Raw genomic sequence first — 16,805 nt, 5'->3', positions numbered from 1 at the left:
TGTGCCCCTATTCGGGCCAAACACTGTTGACTGCTCACTGCAGGCGCACGTAAGATGTGTGCCCGGGCCAGGGATAGGAAACAGGACGGCCACGCCCTGCAGAGATCTGGTGAATGAATGGACACGGCGCAGGGGGAGGGGGGGGAACATTGTGAGTAGTAGTAGGTGTCACATGTAATGTTCCTGCTGGTAGGGGTCTGAGCGTTGGCAAGCTGCTTTCCTCAGAGCCTCGCTTGCTGTGAAGCCTTGCCGACCTCATCGGTCCACCGAAAACTTGACTATGGAGCTGAGAGGCACTTCTAGTGTAAACTTCCTATCTACCCTTTGGAGTTCTGGAGAAACTCCAGAAGCCTCTGCGTTTGGGGTTACAAGAGTATCCCAGCTTCAAACTCACCAAGAACCTTTACCGTCCTAGTACGAATTAGTGACTAAGGCAAATGAGTTGGTATAAGTCTCAGAGGACCCTGAATTTAAGAAACGAGACTTTGGGAATCTGAGGTTAAGACCATGTTTCATAATCATTTATTATGGTGGGGCTTGAGGCTTGAGAGACAACACAGCTGTTAAGACCATTTGCTGCTCTTTCGGAAGGGCCCTGGTTTGGTTCCCAGCACCCACATGGTGGCGCACCATCATCTGTAACCTTAGTTCAGGGCATCCCTGGCACTCCCCTAACCTGCACGGGCACCAGGCACATATATAATTACAGGAAAAACATGCGTACATGAAATAAAACTAAAACTGTTATAAAATACTATGCTGGGGCTTTGGACAAATGGACCATTCAACAAATAGTAGGAAGCCTCTGTTTCACAGCCTTCTTGTCTCATAGAAGAAAAAAAAATATCTTCCTAGGTTTGAACCAAAGGGATAGACAAACAATAGAGAGGGAGAAGTTTGGGGAGAAAACAAACTTTACAAGAACAAATAGGAGTCGAGTGGCGGTGGTGCACACCTTCAATCCCAGCTCTCAGGAGGCAGAAGCAGGTGAATCTCTGAGTTCAAGGCCAGCCTGGTCTACAGAGTTCCAGGACAGCCGGGGCTGCACAATGAAATCCTGTCTCACAAATCCAACCAAACAGCAAAGAAAGGTTGAGAGAGCTGTGCACAGACACATCCACTTTGGGCTGAGGGCCCAGGAGGACTGTCAGTGGTGACTGGATCTCTAAGCTCACTACTAGATGCCCCTCTGGCATTGTCTTGCACCCTTCTAGAATCAGGAACTCTGAGGAGTCCCACCCCTCCATCTTCCTGGTTAGAAGTTCTTCCTTGAATAGAACTGAAGCTCGTGTCCCTGTTCTGTTTTCCATAGGTATCCTCCCTAGTAAGAAAAGATCCAAAAAGTGTCACCAAGTGGCCCAGGAAGCAGGGGCAGTTGGCAATGAGGCTGCTAAGGGATGGAAGCTGGAAAGAGTGACAATGACACTGACAATCCGAGTACATGAGCACTCCCACAGTAGGGTGACCCACGCCTTTTTCTGATGCCCAGTTGATGCCAGACCTGTGGGCAGTGGCCTCAAAAGCAGTGGAGTGCCCCTTGAGATTGGTTCAATTGCAGGATCTGTACCACCCGGCACCAGGGACACTTACTGCACAAAGGCTTCCCACTGTGAAAGCTGAGAATGCCCTGCAGGGAGGAGCAGAAGGCACCTTGGCACACTACAGCATGCCCGACCCCCTTACAGATATTTTACCCCAAGGCAGCTTCTAATCGGTGATGAGGTGAATGTTAGCAGGTCCATGAGACCCCAACAGCACCAAGAAGCCAGTTCTTGTCGGTTTGTTTGTCTATGGTCATTCAGCTAGTCACAGTGGGAGTGGAACTCGAACTCAGGACTATTCTATTCCAAGTTATCAGTTTGACCCAAGTCTTATCCCCTCCAGAGTTCCCAGCCTCTCTCCCTTTGTCTGCTCTCAGTCCCAGCAAGCAGCCTGGGCAGCCGTGCCAGGGAGAGCTGAGAGGAACCTCTTGGGCATGGACAGGAAAGGGGGCTCCTCAGAGGCAACCCCACCATAACCACTTCCCCCTTTTAGTTATCTCCTAACACTTGCTGCTTCTCTGAAAGAAGTCTGCCAGTTCCTCTCCTGGAGCACAAGAATGCACAACAAAGTGGCAGATAACAGCCCTGCCCCTGCACTGCGTGCCCTGCCCTTGCACTGTGTCTCTTCCCCCCCCCCCCACACACACACTCATTTCCTATAAGGGAAAACTGAGGCTGTGACCTGGAAAGGACTTGCCCAGAGTCGATACCAACACAGTAAATACCATCTGCACTCTGAAAGCTGTTCCTCCCCAGAGCCTAAGTCTTTCCCTCTGGCCCCACCCTGTTTCAAGACTGCCATTTCTCAGATGAGGAAACTGAGGCCCACAAAAGGGCAGAAGTCTCCTGAGTTCATTCATGAATACTGGGCCTATGCTGAGAAGACCCAGCCTCCCTGTTCCCCTGCCCCAGGGTGAAGTGGGAACCTAAGGGTTCTCTGGAAAGCCGGCTGAATGGTGTTTCGCTGGGGCAAACACGTAATGGAACATTTGTTAAAGTGGATATAGGTGTAAAAGGCTAAGGCCGACTCCTGAAGGAATGGTTTTGCTGAAGCAGACACAGGAGAGAGAGGCTGTCCAGCTAAAGCAAGCACGTGAAAGGACACATGATAAAGTATTCTTTAACGCCGGGCGGTGGGGGCGCACGCCTGTAATCCCAGCACTCTAGGAGGCAGAGGCAGGCGATTTCTGAGTTTGAGGCCAGCCTGGAACCCAGTTGAGAGTGGGTTCCAGGACAGCCAGGGCTACACAGAGAAACCCTGTCTCAAAAAAAAAAAAACCAAAAATAAAAATAAAAAAATAATAATTCTTTAACAACACATATGCATTGGTCCACCTTACACTGCATAGTTGAGCTTCATTTGTTGGGACTCCATAGAGGGAAACACACCAAAACACTTCTGGTGATGTGCTGCAGTTTCTTGGTGCTTCTGAGGACTCAGGCTGATTGGATGCTCGGACTGAGGCAAGGCACGTGGAGGCCACGTGATGTTTGGAGGGTATAAATAGGACTCCTTGGAGTGCCGGAGACAGAACTAGACTTGCTTATAGAGCTAGCTGTACGTGTGTGTGAGTCTTTGCTGACCTTGGCTTTCCTGAGAGAGGCACAGCTGAGAACTTCTCCTGGTGTCTCTCCTGGTCCCTCCTGCTGACTTGTGCCAAGGCTGAGGCCTGGCTGTCTCTCATAGGTCACTTCACTGCTGTTGCTAACCCTACTGTACTGAATTGGCCTGCTAGTGTATCTGTGAAATGTTTGCGAATGGATCAAGTTGCCACTGCTAACCTGTGAACTGAACTGCTGATTTCCAGCCAACATAGACGGGATTGTTCTAAAGAACGGGTCCATTTCTCCCATATCCTTTCTTTCCCACTACCGCTGGTGGGTGGTGGGTTACTAAAAAAGGTTAAAACATTTAAAAGTCATCATTAAAAATAAGATTTTAAAAAATGTAAAGTACACCAGGACCTCCCTGTAGGCCGCTCACCTGCAGTGCCCTCTAAGAATTTACCTAGCATCCACTCTGCCAGTGGTTCTCCTCCCTGAGGAGACAGAAGGTAGCACAACAAAGATGCAGCTGCCATTGAAGTCTTCCAACTCCACAGGACCTTCCCAGATACTGGGAGGAAGAGGAGGCTGGGATGGTAGGGATTTGAGCTAGCCCAGACCTCTCACTGGGAATTCACCCTCCCGAGGAAGCTCATGTAAATTCTCATCCCCACACCAGAACTCAGACTCCTGTCTCCCCACACCTCTGTAACAGTCAAGAGGGGAAGAAATCCCACAGACTGATGGAAAACAGGGTGCCCACCCCTGCACCTGCTGCCACTCCAAAATGGCCTGGGGCAGGGGAAGGCAGGGAAGTGCAGCTAGGGGAGAGTCGGTGGGAGGGCTGGCGGGACCCTTCCCTGCTCTTTGCATTGGGGGCTTTCAGCTCAAATGTGATGATGACTCCTCTGAGCGAGTTTAGGCCTGTGAATGATGATAAATTCAATTTCTTCATTAATTTTTTTTTTTGACAACTCATGACAAAAGTCTCTTAAGCTCCTGGGAAGATTGGAATAATTTTATAATATACTGTCCCCATTGCTGGCAGATAGCCAGGCAAAACAACCTATTTAATTTGCAGGATAAGAACCAAGATATTGCCAGGCAGTGGTGGCGCACACCTTTGATTCCAGCCTTGGGAGGCAGAGGCAGGTGGATTTCTGAGTTCGAGGCCAGCCTGGTCTATAGAGAGAGTTCCAGGACAGCCAGGACTATACAGAGAAACCCTGTCTCGGAAAAACAACAACAACAACAACAACAAAAACAAAAAAAAACAAAAAACAAAAAAACCCCAAAGAACCAAGATATGTATAGCATAAACATTGCCCCCAGAGGCCTAAGCTGGATTCCTGGCTTTTTCCTGTCACCTTTTCTTCCTCTCCCAAGCCAAGCAGTCCAGCCCTGGGGTTCTGCTCTTAAAGACAGCCCAGCGGTGGTGGTAAGCTTCCCAGTCCCAGCACTCAGGAGACAGGGACCTCTGTGAGTTGGAGGCCAGCCTGGTCTATAGAGCAAGCTCCCTCACTATGCAGAGAAAGCTTAGGGGGTGGGGAGGGTGCTTGCGGCTCCTCCAGTATCTTTCAGAAGACATACGCCCAGTGCCATGGATGTCACTTCCCACGGTCTCCTGCCTTGACCATTCCTAACCTCTGTCTCCGCCGGAATTCCGCCTTGCCCCATTCGCTGTCTCTTCTATGGTGCAGACTGTTACTGTTTTGTTGTGTTTTGAGATTAGAAAAATGTGTATAGGTGAGAGAGGGAGAGAGTGATGTGTGTGTGTGTGTGTGTGTGTGTCTGTGTGTGTGTGTCTGTGTGTGTGTCTGTGTGTGTGTGTTCATGTGAGTGCAGATACCCAAGGGTTCTGGAAGAGCATGTCAGCTCCGCTGAGCTGGAGTTAGAGGCAGTTCTGAGCCACCCAGTGTGGGCACTCTACAGTCAGTGCTTCCTTTTAACCGTGAAGTCCCCTCTCCAGCCCCACGCCGTCTGTTGTTGAGACATGGCCTCACGTTACCCAGTCTGGGCCTCTAATTTCAGAGCCCCCGCCTCGGCCTCCCAAGCGTTAGGATGACAGGCATGCACTTCCACATTGAACTTATCTTTATTTTAATTATTTATTTATTTTATCTACATGAGTACACTGTAGCTGTTTTCAGACACCCCAGAAGAGGGCACTCAATCCCATTACAGATGGTTATGAGCCACCATGTGGTTGCTGGGGTTTGAACTTAGGACCTCTGGAAGCGCTCTTAGCCGCTGAGCCATCTCTCCAGCCCCCTGACTTATCTTCCTAACTAAGTCTGACCCGGCCTCTTTTCTGCCTAATATTCTTCCCATGGTTCCCCCATTGCCCTCCTTTTCAGTAATGCAATGTCCTCTATGAGAGCTGACTGAAAGTAGCTTGGGCTTTTGAAACCTCAAAGCCCAGCTCTGGTGACGCACCCCTCCAACAAGGCCACACCTCCTAATCCTTCCCCAACAGTTCCAATGGCAGACCGAGCAGAGCATTTAAATGTGTGAGCCTACGGGGACCATTCTCATGCAAACCACATTATTTTATTATTTTGTTTTCAGACAGGGTTTCTCTGTATAGTCTTCAGCTGGAACTTGATCTCTAGACCAGGCTGCCTTGAACTCACAAAGATCTGCCTCCTTCCCTCTGCCCTCTGCCCTCTGCCCTCTGCCCTCTGCCCTCTGCCTTTACTTCCTGAGTGCTGGGATTAAAGGCATGCATTGCCACTGGTTGGCTGTTTATTTTGTTTTTGAGACAGAGTGCCACTTTGCAACTTGCGCTGGCCTTAAAGTCTCAGCAATCTTCTTCCCCAGCCTCTTGAGAACCATGATTATACGTATGCACCTCATCTGGCTTTAAAAAAAAAAAAAGATGTATTTGTTTCATGTGCTTTAGTTTGTGTGCATGTCTGTGCAAGGGTGTCAGATCCCCTGGAACTGGAGTTACAGACAGTTGTGAGCCACCATGTGGGTGCTGGGAATTGAACCTGGTCCTCTGAAAGAGCAGCCAGTACTCTTAACCATTTAGCCATCTCTCCAACCCCTACGTTTCTTTTTTTTTTTTCTTTTTATAATTAATTTATGTGAGTACACTGTCACTGTCTTCAGATACTTCAGAACAGGGCATTGGATCCCATTACAGATGGTTGTGAGTCACCATGTGGTTGTTGGGAATTGAACTTAGGACCTCTGGAAGAGCAGTGAGTACTCTTAACTATTGAGCCATCTCTCCAGCCCAAATTTATTTATCTGTGTGTGTGTGTGCGCGCACACACACACACACACACATCATATCTTATGTGTGGAAGTCAGAGGACAACCATATAACTCCTAGTGTTTGAAATCAGACTTTTAGTTGCTGAACCCTGGTCGCTATTTATTTACTACTATTCCTGCTACTATTAGGAATTTACCTATTTATCAGACAAGGTCTCATGTAGCCAAGGCTGGACTTGAACTCCTGATCTTCTGCCTGTATTACAGAATCAGACAGCCACACCCAGCCACACCTAGCAAGGAGGCATGCTATCTGGGATTCTTCTCACTGTGTTTCCATCTGGCTTTGTCATAGTCCACGCTGGCATCTGAAGTTGTCAGTACAATGAAACCACACAGATGGACAGACAGGCAGACAGAAATGGACTTTTCTTCCTCTTCTCTGCACCTCCAAGCTGCATGTCGGGTCTGGGGCTCACCCCTCCATACTGTAGGCCTCATCTACCTGTGTGATTGACAGCAGTGTTCCCAGCTCTGTGGTCATCAATGATTTTCAATTTGCCAACGTGGTCATGCTTCATTACCACATTAGAAACCAGATGGCGATTTTGGAGCGCAGCCTCAGAAGGACCTTGAGCCTTGCAGACGCCCTTGAGAGCACGGCCCTCTCATCCTCAGGCGCCATCACTGCAGCGTGGGAAGGCGGGGCAAGGGGCCAGACTCCAACTTTTTGTCTTTTCTTTGAGATTTTTTTTGGATTTGGCATGGTGGCACAAGCCTTTAGTTCCAGCACTCACGAGGCAGAGGAAGGTCTGCATGAATCTGAGGACAGCCTGGTCCACAGAGTGAGCTTTAAGCCAGCCAGGGCTACACAGAGAGAGCCTGTCTGAAAACAAACAAAAAAAGAATGTTTGTTCCCCTGTATTTTCGCTGGGCAGTGGTGGTGCCCGCCTTGAATCCCAGCACTTGGGAGGGAGAAGCAGGTGGATCTCTATGAGTCTGAGGCTAGCCTGGTCTACATAGTGAGTTCCAAGTAGCAAGATAGAACTACGCAGTAAGATTCTGGCTCAAGCCGGGCAGTGGTGGCACAGGCCTTTATTCCTAGCACTTGGGAAGCAGAGGCAGGTGGATTTCTGAGTTCGAGGCTAGCCTGGTCTACAGAGTGAGTTCCAGGACAGCCAGGGCTACAGAGAAACCCTATCTCAAAAAACTAAACCAAACAAACAAACCAAAACCCAAAAAATTTCAATATTTTAAACTTTTAATTTATTTACCTTTATTTTATGTGCATTAGTGTTTTTGCCTGAATGTACCTCTATTTGCAAGTGTCAGATCTTACAGTTACAGACAGTTGTGAGCCGCCTGCCATGTGGGTGCTGGGATTTGAACCCTGGTCTTCTAGAAAAGCAGCCAGTGCCTTTAACCACAGAGCCATCTCTCCAGCCCCCCCCCCCCTTTTTTTGAGACATGGTTTCTCTGTGTAGCCTTGGCTGTCCTGGAACTCACTCTGTAGACCAGGCTGGCCTCGAACTCAGAAATCCACCTGCCTCTTATTTTTTTTTAAAGATTTATTTATTTATTATATGTAAGTACACTGTAGCTGTCTTCAGACACCAGAAGAGGGTGTCAGATCTTTTTACAGATGGTTGTAAGCCACCATGTGGGTGCTGGGATTTGAACTCATGACCTTTGGAAAAGCAGTCGGTGCTCTTACCCACTGAGCCATCTCTCCAGCCCCTCTTATTTTTTTTTTTAAATTAATGTGTAAGTGCATGTATGTGTATGTGAGGGCAGGTACCCAAGGAGTTCAGAACATTCCCTAGAGCTGGCTTTGAGCCCCCCGCCCCCCATGTAGGTGCTGGGAACCAAACAGGTCCCCTGCAAGAGCAGTAAACATTCTTAACCACAGAGTCTTCTCTGCAGCTTCTCTCATTCTTGCTGTAAATGTCCTTGATTCCCAATCAGAGACATTTGCTGCTTTGATCACTGAGGCAATTGTGCAGAGTGAGCCCAGGCAAAGGCCTGTCAGGAGGAAGCAGGATGCCAAGGCCTGGTGCAAGAGGACAACGGGATGCCTGGAAACTGAAGGAACTGGGGATCCCGGGAGCTAGAGAACCCGCCAAGGGGATGCTAGTGGCTGAGCGGGGGGCCTTGCACGGACCTAGCAGCCAGGGCAGCGGGACACTTGACTGGTGATTCCATACCTGGGCAGGTAAACCCCAAGGCCAAGTGGCAGCCAGAGGCCCCCTTGGGAACATGGGATTTAAGGCAGAGAGCGCTGCATTCCGGGAAGCGTGCCTGCTGCTCTGGAGAGGAATGGGTCACCTCCACCCACTCTGTGCCTCTCCACATCTAACCAAGGTGCCAGGTGCCGTTTCCACTTTACAGAGAAGGAAACCGAGGCCCGGAGCTGAGAAATTCCTTGATTGAGTTGGCACTGGCTGAGTTTGCAAGCTCCTAGCACAGCTGGGACGGAATGTTCTAAATAAGACCCAACTACAGACCTGGCAGCAAGTACGGTTCCAGAACTGTCATCGGTCAGAGAGGTCTTCTGCCTGCCAGAGAGTCTCAAGAGCCCCGTCCCCACTCCCCACCCCCAGCCTTGGGGCAGATGCTTAATTACAGGAGCAGCAGAAGCTTCCAGAAGGGGCTCCAGATGCTCTGCTTATTCTAGAGTCAGGAATCTTAGACTCTAACACCAGACCGGCCTCTCTAGCAGCTGAGTGTGTCTGCACTCTTCCTCAAAGAGAGGGTGGGAGACACTGCCGAGGACTGGGGAGGGAACTCGGTGGGTAAAAACCATCGCTGTGTAAACATGAGGCTCTGAGTTTGAATCTCCAGCACCCATGTAAAAAGCAAGGAATGGCTGAGCTACCCCACGCTAGGGAAGATAGAGTTGGGTTCCAGGAGGTTCTGGCCAACCAGCTAGCCAATATGTCAAGTTTCCAGTTCAGTGAGAGACCCTGCCTCACGGCAGTAAGAGGAAAACCAGTAACGGAGACACCCAACATCCTTCTGTGGCTCCTGCACACTCGCTTGCACCACACATTGGCACACTGCCCCTATGCCAAACACTCATATGCTATATATACATACACCACACATGCTGCCTATATCACACACACACAAACACACACATACACACAGATATAAAAATGACATTAACCTGAGAAAAAGATACCCCAGTAGAAATTCCTTTTTTGGTCTGATGCTTTTGCTATTTTGAGATGAGGTCTTGTGTGATTTGGGCTAGCCTTGCACTCCACCCATGCTTGCTTCCACATTGTAACTGATGATAACCTTGAACTCCTGGCCCTCTTATGTCTACCAAAGGCGGACATGACAGGTACACATCACAATACAATACCTGGCTTGAAAATAATTTTTTTGAGATAGAGCCTTGTGTAGCCAAGGATATCTTAGAACTTGCTATGTAGCCAAGGATATCTTAGAACTAGCTATGTAGCCAAGGATATCCTAGAACTTGCTATGTAGCCAAGGATATCCTAGAACTTGCTATGTAGCTGTGGCTGGCCTTGAACTCCTCTTGATCCTGAGTGCTAGATACACACCCCACACATGACTCTCAAGGCCTAGCTCAAAAATATCTTTAAGAAATGATTTATTTTTATTTTTAATTATGTGCATTATGTGTCCAGGTAGATACACATTAATGCAGGTGCCTGCAGAGACCGGAAGTGCGTGATCGCCCTAGAGATGGAGTAATAAGTGGTTGTAAACTGTTCAGCATGAGTGTTAGATAGAAAACTAGAGTCCTTTTCCAGAGCAATGCATGATCCTAACTTCGGAGCCATCTTCCCAATCCCTTCCCAAGAAAATATCTTTTTCTTTCTTTCAGGGCTGAGGACTAAACCAAGGGCCTTGAGCTGGCTAGGCAAACACTCTATCACTCAGTGAAATCCCCAACCCCCCCCCCCTAAAATATCTTTTTAAAATTTAAATATGTTTAATATTTGTTTGGGGTTCTGGCACGTCCATGTGCGACAATCAGGGGACAGCTTGCAGGAGGCAGGTCTCTACTTCTACTTTGTGGGTTCTGGGGATTGGACTCAGGTGGTCAGGGTTACACAGAAAGCCCCTTTACCCACTGGGCCATCTTGCTACTTTTCCCCCAGCTTGGATTTATCTTAAAGGGGGGGCACAACAATACTAGTCAGAAATTCCTCCCTCACCCCATCCAATTCACACATAGCCCAAGACACAGGTCAGGAATCATGGGGTGGAAACAGGTCCTTTATTTGAAGTGGGTTTGTGGGAAGAGGCACCGGCAGGCTGGCTGGGACATGAGGTGGGGAGCATCCTCTCAGCTGCAGGTGCCAGGCTCAGGACAGGGAATGTCAGCCATCAGCGCTAAGCCTGCCTACAGGGACCAGAAAGTTTGTCCCACCCCCAGTGCTCATAAGGCAACCAAGAGGGCAATCTCTGACTCCTGTGTTCCTTCACGGTGGAGCCAGGACCACTGGGGTTAGATTCTGTGGAGGCCAGACAGAGAGAACACTCAGAGGTGACGATCCCCCGCCCCACTTTCCAGAGAGCAGGCGCAGCTGGAAGAGCAAACACTTAAATGCAGGCTGCACAACTGATCCCACAGCACACAGCAGGCACACAGACACCTCGCCCAGCCCCTTCCTCAGAGAAAACCACACTGTGCACACGGCCCTAGCTGCTGCCCAGGGCTGCAGCGGGCTGAGGACTGGCCAGGGGCTGTCACCTACTGGTTCTCTTCCCTGGTGGCAGCGTGAGGAGGCAAAGACACAAAGGCTCAGCTGGACTCTGTGAACTGTCAGGGTGGAGTCCAGGTCCCACCCAACATCTGACGGGGATAACCTCAGATAGAGAAAGAGGAGGCATGGCTCCCATGGGTGGAGGGAGTATGTTGGAGGGGAGTCACTGTCCTTAGGACTACCCCATGGAAGACAGTTGCCAGGCAGGAGGCGTGGGGAACACAGCCAGACTTGGGTTGGCCGTGTACTCACAGTGTCTGGTAAGTGCTGTTCTTGGCCTTGAGGAAGCGCAGCACAAAGAAAGCTGTTGCTTGCAGGCTCAGAACCAGCACGATGCCCCCAATGAAGCTAGCGCCATTAAAACCTGGGCTGTGGTCTTCAGGGATGAGGGGACTCTCTGCAGAATGAGGCAGAGTGGAGGTTACAACAGGTCACCTGACTCATCCCTCCACGGATACACTGAGGTTTTAAAGCCTTCAAGATGGGACCTGGGCTACCATGCTCTGAGGTCCAGCTGGGGACTGGGGAATGCAGCTAAGTGGTGAAGCCCTTGCTTAGCTTGCCTAATGAGGCCTAGGGTTCAATTTGTACAGTAACACACACACACACAGAGAGACACAGAGAGAGACACACAGAGAGACAGAGAGAGAGACAGAGAGAGAGGGGGGGGGAGAGAGCACTATTTCAGACCCTTCAGACCCTGCAAGCTGGTGGAAGGGATAGTTAAGGCTAGGGAAGGTGGACTTTGTTCCTGAGTTGCTTCATAGTTTTATGTCTTTTACACACACACACACACACACACACACCCTCTCTGGGCCTCCTGGTTACATGGCACCAACAGTGACCAAGTGCTCCTGCGCCCTCCCTGTCCCTCACTAGCTCAGCAGAGGAAGGATAGCCCTAGAGCTCAGCTGCCTTCAGACCCCGTCCAGCTAAGGGCGTCGGGCTCAGACCCCGTCCAGCTAAGGGCGTCAGGATCGGACCCCGTCCAGCTAAGGGCGTCGGGATCGGACCCCGTCCAGCTAAGGGCGTCGGGATCGGACCCCGTCCAGCTAAGGGCGTCGGGATCGGACCCCGTCCAGCTAAGGGCGTCGGGATCGGACCCCGTCCAGCTAAGGGCGTCGGGATCGGACCCCGTCCAGCTAAGGGCGTCGGGATCGGACCCCGTCCAGCTAAGGGCGTCGGGATCGGACCCCGTCCAGCTAAGGGCGTCGGGATCGGACCCCGTCCAGCTAAGGGCGTCGGGATCGGACCCCGTCCAGCTAAGGGCGTCGGGATCGGACCCCGTCCAGCTAAGGGCGTCGGGATCGGACCCCGTCCAGCTAAGGGCGTCGGGATCGGACCCCGTCCAGCTAAGGGCGTCGGGATCGGACCCCGTCCAGCTAAGGGCGTCGGGATCGGACCCCGTCCAGCTAAGGGCGTCGGGATCGGACCCCGTCCAGCTAAGGGCGTCGGGATCGGACCCCGTCCAGCTAAGGGCGTCGGGATCGGACCCCGTCCAGCTAAGGGCGTCGGGATCGGACCCCGTCCAGCTAAGGGCGTCGGGATCGGACCCCGTCCAGCTAAGGGCGTCGGGATCGGACCCCGTCCAGCTAAGGGCGTCGGGATCGGACCCCGTCCAGCTAAGGGCGTCGGGATCGGACCCCGTCCAGCTAAGGGCGTCGGGATCGGACCCCGTCCAGCTAAGGGCGTCGGGATCGGACCCCGTCCAGCTAAGGGCGTCGGGATCGGACCCCGTCCAGCTAAGGGCGTCGGGCTTGAAGCATAGATAAAACGGACACCGTCCTTTGGACTTCTAAGCTCAGACTCTTCATGGAGAAAGGAAGGACCAGAGGAAAGGCCAGCACCCTATTGAGCCGGCACGTGAAGACTAGACTATGGGCCAGACCTGGCTGGCTCCCTGCCCTTCCCCTCTGCCCATCCTCCTTTGTAGGGCAGGGTCACAGCACTGCAGTCAGTAGTCTGGGCGTCGGTGGTTACTAGCTGTACCACATTACCCATCAATTCAGACCAGGGATTTGATTTCAGGCCCTGGGCCAGGTGCCCAGGGCAGAGGAAGATCATTCTGACAATGGACAAGGGGCCCACATGCGAACGGGGTCTCCTTTCCAGAGGACAGAGATGGTGCAGAATCTAAGAACAGGAAATGGAAGGATGGGTGTGCTGGCCGCAGCTGAGAGCTGCCCAGGAGGATGCTGAGGGAAGAGGAGAGAAAGGGAAGACAGACGTGAACTGGGCACAGCAGATCTGGGGCTCAGGCCGAGGGAGCTGAGCTATCAATAATTTATTCCTTTAAGATCAGTTTCCGGCTTTAATTAACTAAGAGCCTCTTCAGCCGGCCTGGCTAAGTTTAGTGACCTCCAGGCCTCAGAGCTGGAGTGCAGGGACCTAGAGACAGATGGGGTTCCTTCCCAGCTCTGCTGGGAACCCGCTGTGGAGACCTCAGCTTACAGCAGGTGGTCAAGGAGAACATCTCTTAGCAACTGAAGCCACACCTCCTCAGCTCCAAGCACGGAGCTGGAGGGGGTCACCCTGAGTTCCCAGAACCGGTGCTGAGGGAAGCTGCCCTTTCCTGACTGCTTTCCAAGTGTCAGATGTTTAACTGTGTCTTCCACAGACTCCTAAGCCCTTGGGATACTGGGAGGCAAGAATCTATCCCATCTTCCAGGTATAAAAGCACACTGGGAGAAAAGTCAGAGGCCTGAGGTCATGGGGCATGTGTGTCAGTGCCTGTGCCTTAAGGTGCCTCTCCCTTCTGCAGCTGTCCTGCCCCCATTCCCTGGGGAAGACCCTACCTGTGGAACTTGACTCCGGTTCCTCAGTGGAATGATGGTGGGAAGCTGAGGAGAAGGGAGTCCATGATAAAACACCCCCCTTGCTACCAGGAACCCCAAGCCTGGGCAGGTAGCTGGACCCACTTCCTGTTCAGATCGCACCCCTTCCCCATTCAAGCCTAGTCACCCCCATCGCCACCCCTAGCTGTGCTCTGTCTCTTTCTACAAGGCTCATTTGTAATGTTACTTGCTTCAGGAAGACCCCCTCCATTCCAAAGAGCTCCTCAGCAGAGGAGGTACTAACTCCCACACGCTCATGGCACACTGGACCAAATCATAGGCTAAGATAGCAGCCAGGGCATGGTACAACTGTTCCTGGACAGGAAGCCACACTTCATGGGTGCAGTCCACTTGCCGAGAGACTGTGGCTGGGACACCTCAGGCCTCTCCCTTCATGTAGGCTTAGCTTACCTGGGCATGACTCTGAGAGGTTATAGATAGAGCAGCCCTCTTTGACCACCTCATCTCGAGCCACACAGTGTCCTGGTGGGAGAGGGAAGAGAGAAGAGGTTTGGGGAGAGAGTTGGGGGGCGGTGCGTAGAGCCAAGCGAATGGTGGAAGGGAAGGGAGGGCAGGGCTCACCTACATACCTGGCTCCTCCGGCCCACACTGCTGCCAGACACAAATAGAGAAGTTGTGGGCTCTGTCCACACAGCGTTCACAGTGTCCCAGGTGCTTGCAGCCCCCCTGGGCAGCAGGCCAGACGTTCAGGTGAAGCAGGGCTCTCCGCCCAAAGCCACGAGCTCCTTTACCTGAGAGTGGGGGTGTAAATGGGAAGAAGGCAGCAGAAAGCCAGGTGCCAAGCTGCCACCATGCCCTCCCACGACAGGCTCTGGAGCTCCCCCAAGCCCTGGGTAAACTAACCGAGCTGCTCCCCCAACCCCCAGCCTCTTTCCATACACACTCCTGAAGTTCCCAGGGGTGACCTCCTCCACACTCACTGAAGTCTCCCAGTCCCCCACACCTGGAACCTATAAATATACACTACGGTCTCGACACACCTCTGGAGTCCTGCAGAGATCGAAAACGTCCCCCGCCCCCTTCCCCGCCCCCAAGCCTTCTGTGCTGGAACGAGAAGCTAAAGTAAAGCCACACCGTCCACCTGTCTGGACCCCTAGGCAGATCCTGCTCAGAATTACCAGCTAGAACCAGCTGGGCACACAGGAGGAGGCAACAACAACTGCCGCAGAGAGCAGCACGCAAGGCGCGGGGTCCGGGTGCGGCCATGGGCGCGGGGGCCGGGACTGGGGGTCGGCGGACAGCTGGCGTGGCGCGTCCTTTCTTGACTCCACTGGCCCAGCTAGCCGAAGCCAGACCTGGGCAACGGGGGCGTGGTCAGGGTGGTTGCCTTGTGGGCGTGGCTAGTGGGTGGGACCTCTGGGAGGGTCCAGGTAGAGCTTGGCTCTGCTGAGGTAGAGCTAGAGAAGAGAGGCCAAGAGGTGTGGCTGTGTTCTGCGATTTAAGGCGGGGCCCGAACGTAAAGGGGTGGGTTTAAGACTAGTGCCACCTGGTCACTGAGGGGCAGCTTCAAGGCGGGAGGATCTCTGTGATCTATGTGCCTTGTCAACATAGCAACTATGTTTTGGTGAGTTTTTAGGGAGTCACTGTGTAGCACTGGCTGTCCTGGAACTCACTATAGGAAAACTATCTCAAAAAAGTTACATTATCAGCTGGGCGTGGTGGCGCACGCCTTTAATCCCAGCACTTGGGAGGCAGAGGCAGGTGGATTTCTGAGTTCGAGGCCAGCCTGGTCTACAGAGTGAGTTCCAGGACAGCCAGGGCTACACAGAGAAACCCTGTCTCGAAAAACCAAAAAAAAAAAAAAAAAAAAAAAAAAAGTTACATTATGATTCACGTTGGTAGCAAAATTACAAAATAATTTTCTGGTTTAGAGTCACAAGATGACCTGTATTAAAGAGTCCCAGCATTACTGAAGAGGTTGAGAACCCACTCTAAGCCCTGGAGATTGTTTTTTAAAGACTTATTTTTTCTTTTATGTATATGAGTACACTATAACTGTCTTCAGACACACCAGAAGAGGGTATCAGGGGGTTGGGGATTTAGCTCAGTGGTAGAGCGCTTGCCTAGCAAGCACAAGGCCCTGGGTTCGGTCCTCAGCTCTGTTTAAAAAAAAAAAAAAGAGGGTATCAGACCCCATTACAGATGGTTGTGAGACACCATGTGGTTGCTGGGATTTGAACTCAGGACCTCTTGGAGAGCAGCCAGTGCTCTTAACCACTTGAGCCCTCTCTCCAGCCCCTAGAGACTGTTTTAAAATGTCTCACGGGTGAGTCTCCAAAGAGGTGAGTGGGCAGTCTGAACGCACAGTGGTACATTTTGGACTTGATTGAGGCTACACCACATAATATACACACTGTGAGCTGTTGAAGGCTGGGCCGGGGCCCCTTGCCTTTGGCCGGCTAGTTCCAGCCATAGGAATACCACACCCTGTTCTGCCTCAGCTCATCTCTGAGCCTAAGTGGAGCCATTACTAGATCATTACTGAGCCTTTAGGTATCTTCCTCGAGGCCACTCTCCTGTCCTGGAACAGTTTCTCTGCAGCCGATTCTCAGTTCCTTTGCAGAGAGCGCCCTTTCCTCCGCCAGCTTCTTAATCAGTTGTGGCCCTGAGCCTCAACTGTCTCCCCTGTGTTCATCTTGGCTATCCTTCTGCTGTCAGGTCCCACTTAAAGCTAGCAAGGAAGAAGGCCAGGGATGTGGTTCATTTGGTAGAATGCTTGGCTAGCATGCCTGACTGGCCTAGGTATGACCCCTAGCACTGCAGAAAGTGGGGAAGGTGTTAACCTGGCACAGTGACCCATGCCTTTAATCGCAGCACTCCAGAGACAGAGATAGTCAGATCTCTGTGAATTTGGGGACAGCCTGTTCTACACAGAAAGTTCCAGGATAGCCAGAATG

At 51.7% G+C, this 16,805-nt stretch overlaps 1 protein-coding gene across 3 annotated transcripts; it reads right to left on the bottom strand.

Moving 5' to 3' along the window:
* Positions 1 to 10,541: 10,541 nt before the first annotated feature.
* Cd164l2 (CD164 molecule like 2) lies at positions 10,542 to 15,291 on the bottom strand. Of its 3 annotated transcripts, XM_052175688.1 has the most exons (6): positions 15,027 to 15,291; positions 14,478 to 14,639; positions 14,299 to 14,370; positions 13,849 to 13,893; positions 11,306 to 11,450; positions 10,542 to 10,801 (listed from the first exon to the last, which is right to left on the bottom strand). In XM_052175688.1, the coding sequence occupies exons 1-6, from the start codon at positions 15,112 to 15,114 to the stop codon at positions 10,795 to 10,797; spliced, it is 519 nt and encodes a 172-aa protein (XP_052031648.1). In that variant the 5' UTR covers positions 15,115 to 15,291; the 3' UTR covers positions 10,542 to 10,794. The 3 variants fall into 3 exon arrangements, with proteins under 3 accessions (XP_052031648.1, XP_052031650.1, XP_052031649.1); XM_052175690.1 differs by lacking the exon at positions 13,849 to 13,893; XM_052175689.1 differs by lacking the exon at positions 10,542 to 10,801 and having other exon boundaries at positions 11,302 to 11,450.
* Positions 15,292 to 16,805: the final 1,514 nt, after the last annotated feature.

This window comes from Apodemus sylvaticus, chromosome 3, assembly GCF_947179515.1.
Source record: "Apodemus sylvaticus chromosome 3, mApoSyl1.1, whole genome shotgun sequence".
Classification (NCBI taxonomy): Eukaryota; Metazoa; Chordata; class Mammalia; order Rodentia; family Muridae; genus Apodemus; species Apodemus sylvaticus.
This window is presented reverse-complemented; position numbering and strand designations above follow the sequence as displayed.

Excerpts from the sequence above, each read along its gene's own strand:
- Cd164l2 (XM_052175688.1), bottom strand. The coding sequence starts at position 15,114 with ATGGCCGCACCCGGACCCCGCGCCTTGCGTGCTGCTCTCTGCGGCAGT. Across the intron at positions 14,640-15,026 it reads TGCCCAGCTGGTTCTAGCTG|GTAAAGGAGCTCGTGGCTTT; the intron begins GTAATTCTGAGC and ends CCCCACTCTCAG. Across the intron at positions 14,371-14,477 it reads GTGTGGGCCGGAGGAGCCAG|GACACTGTGTGGCTCGAGAT; the intron begins GTATGTAGGTGA and ends CTCTCCCACCAG.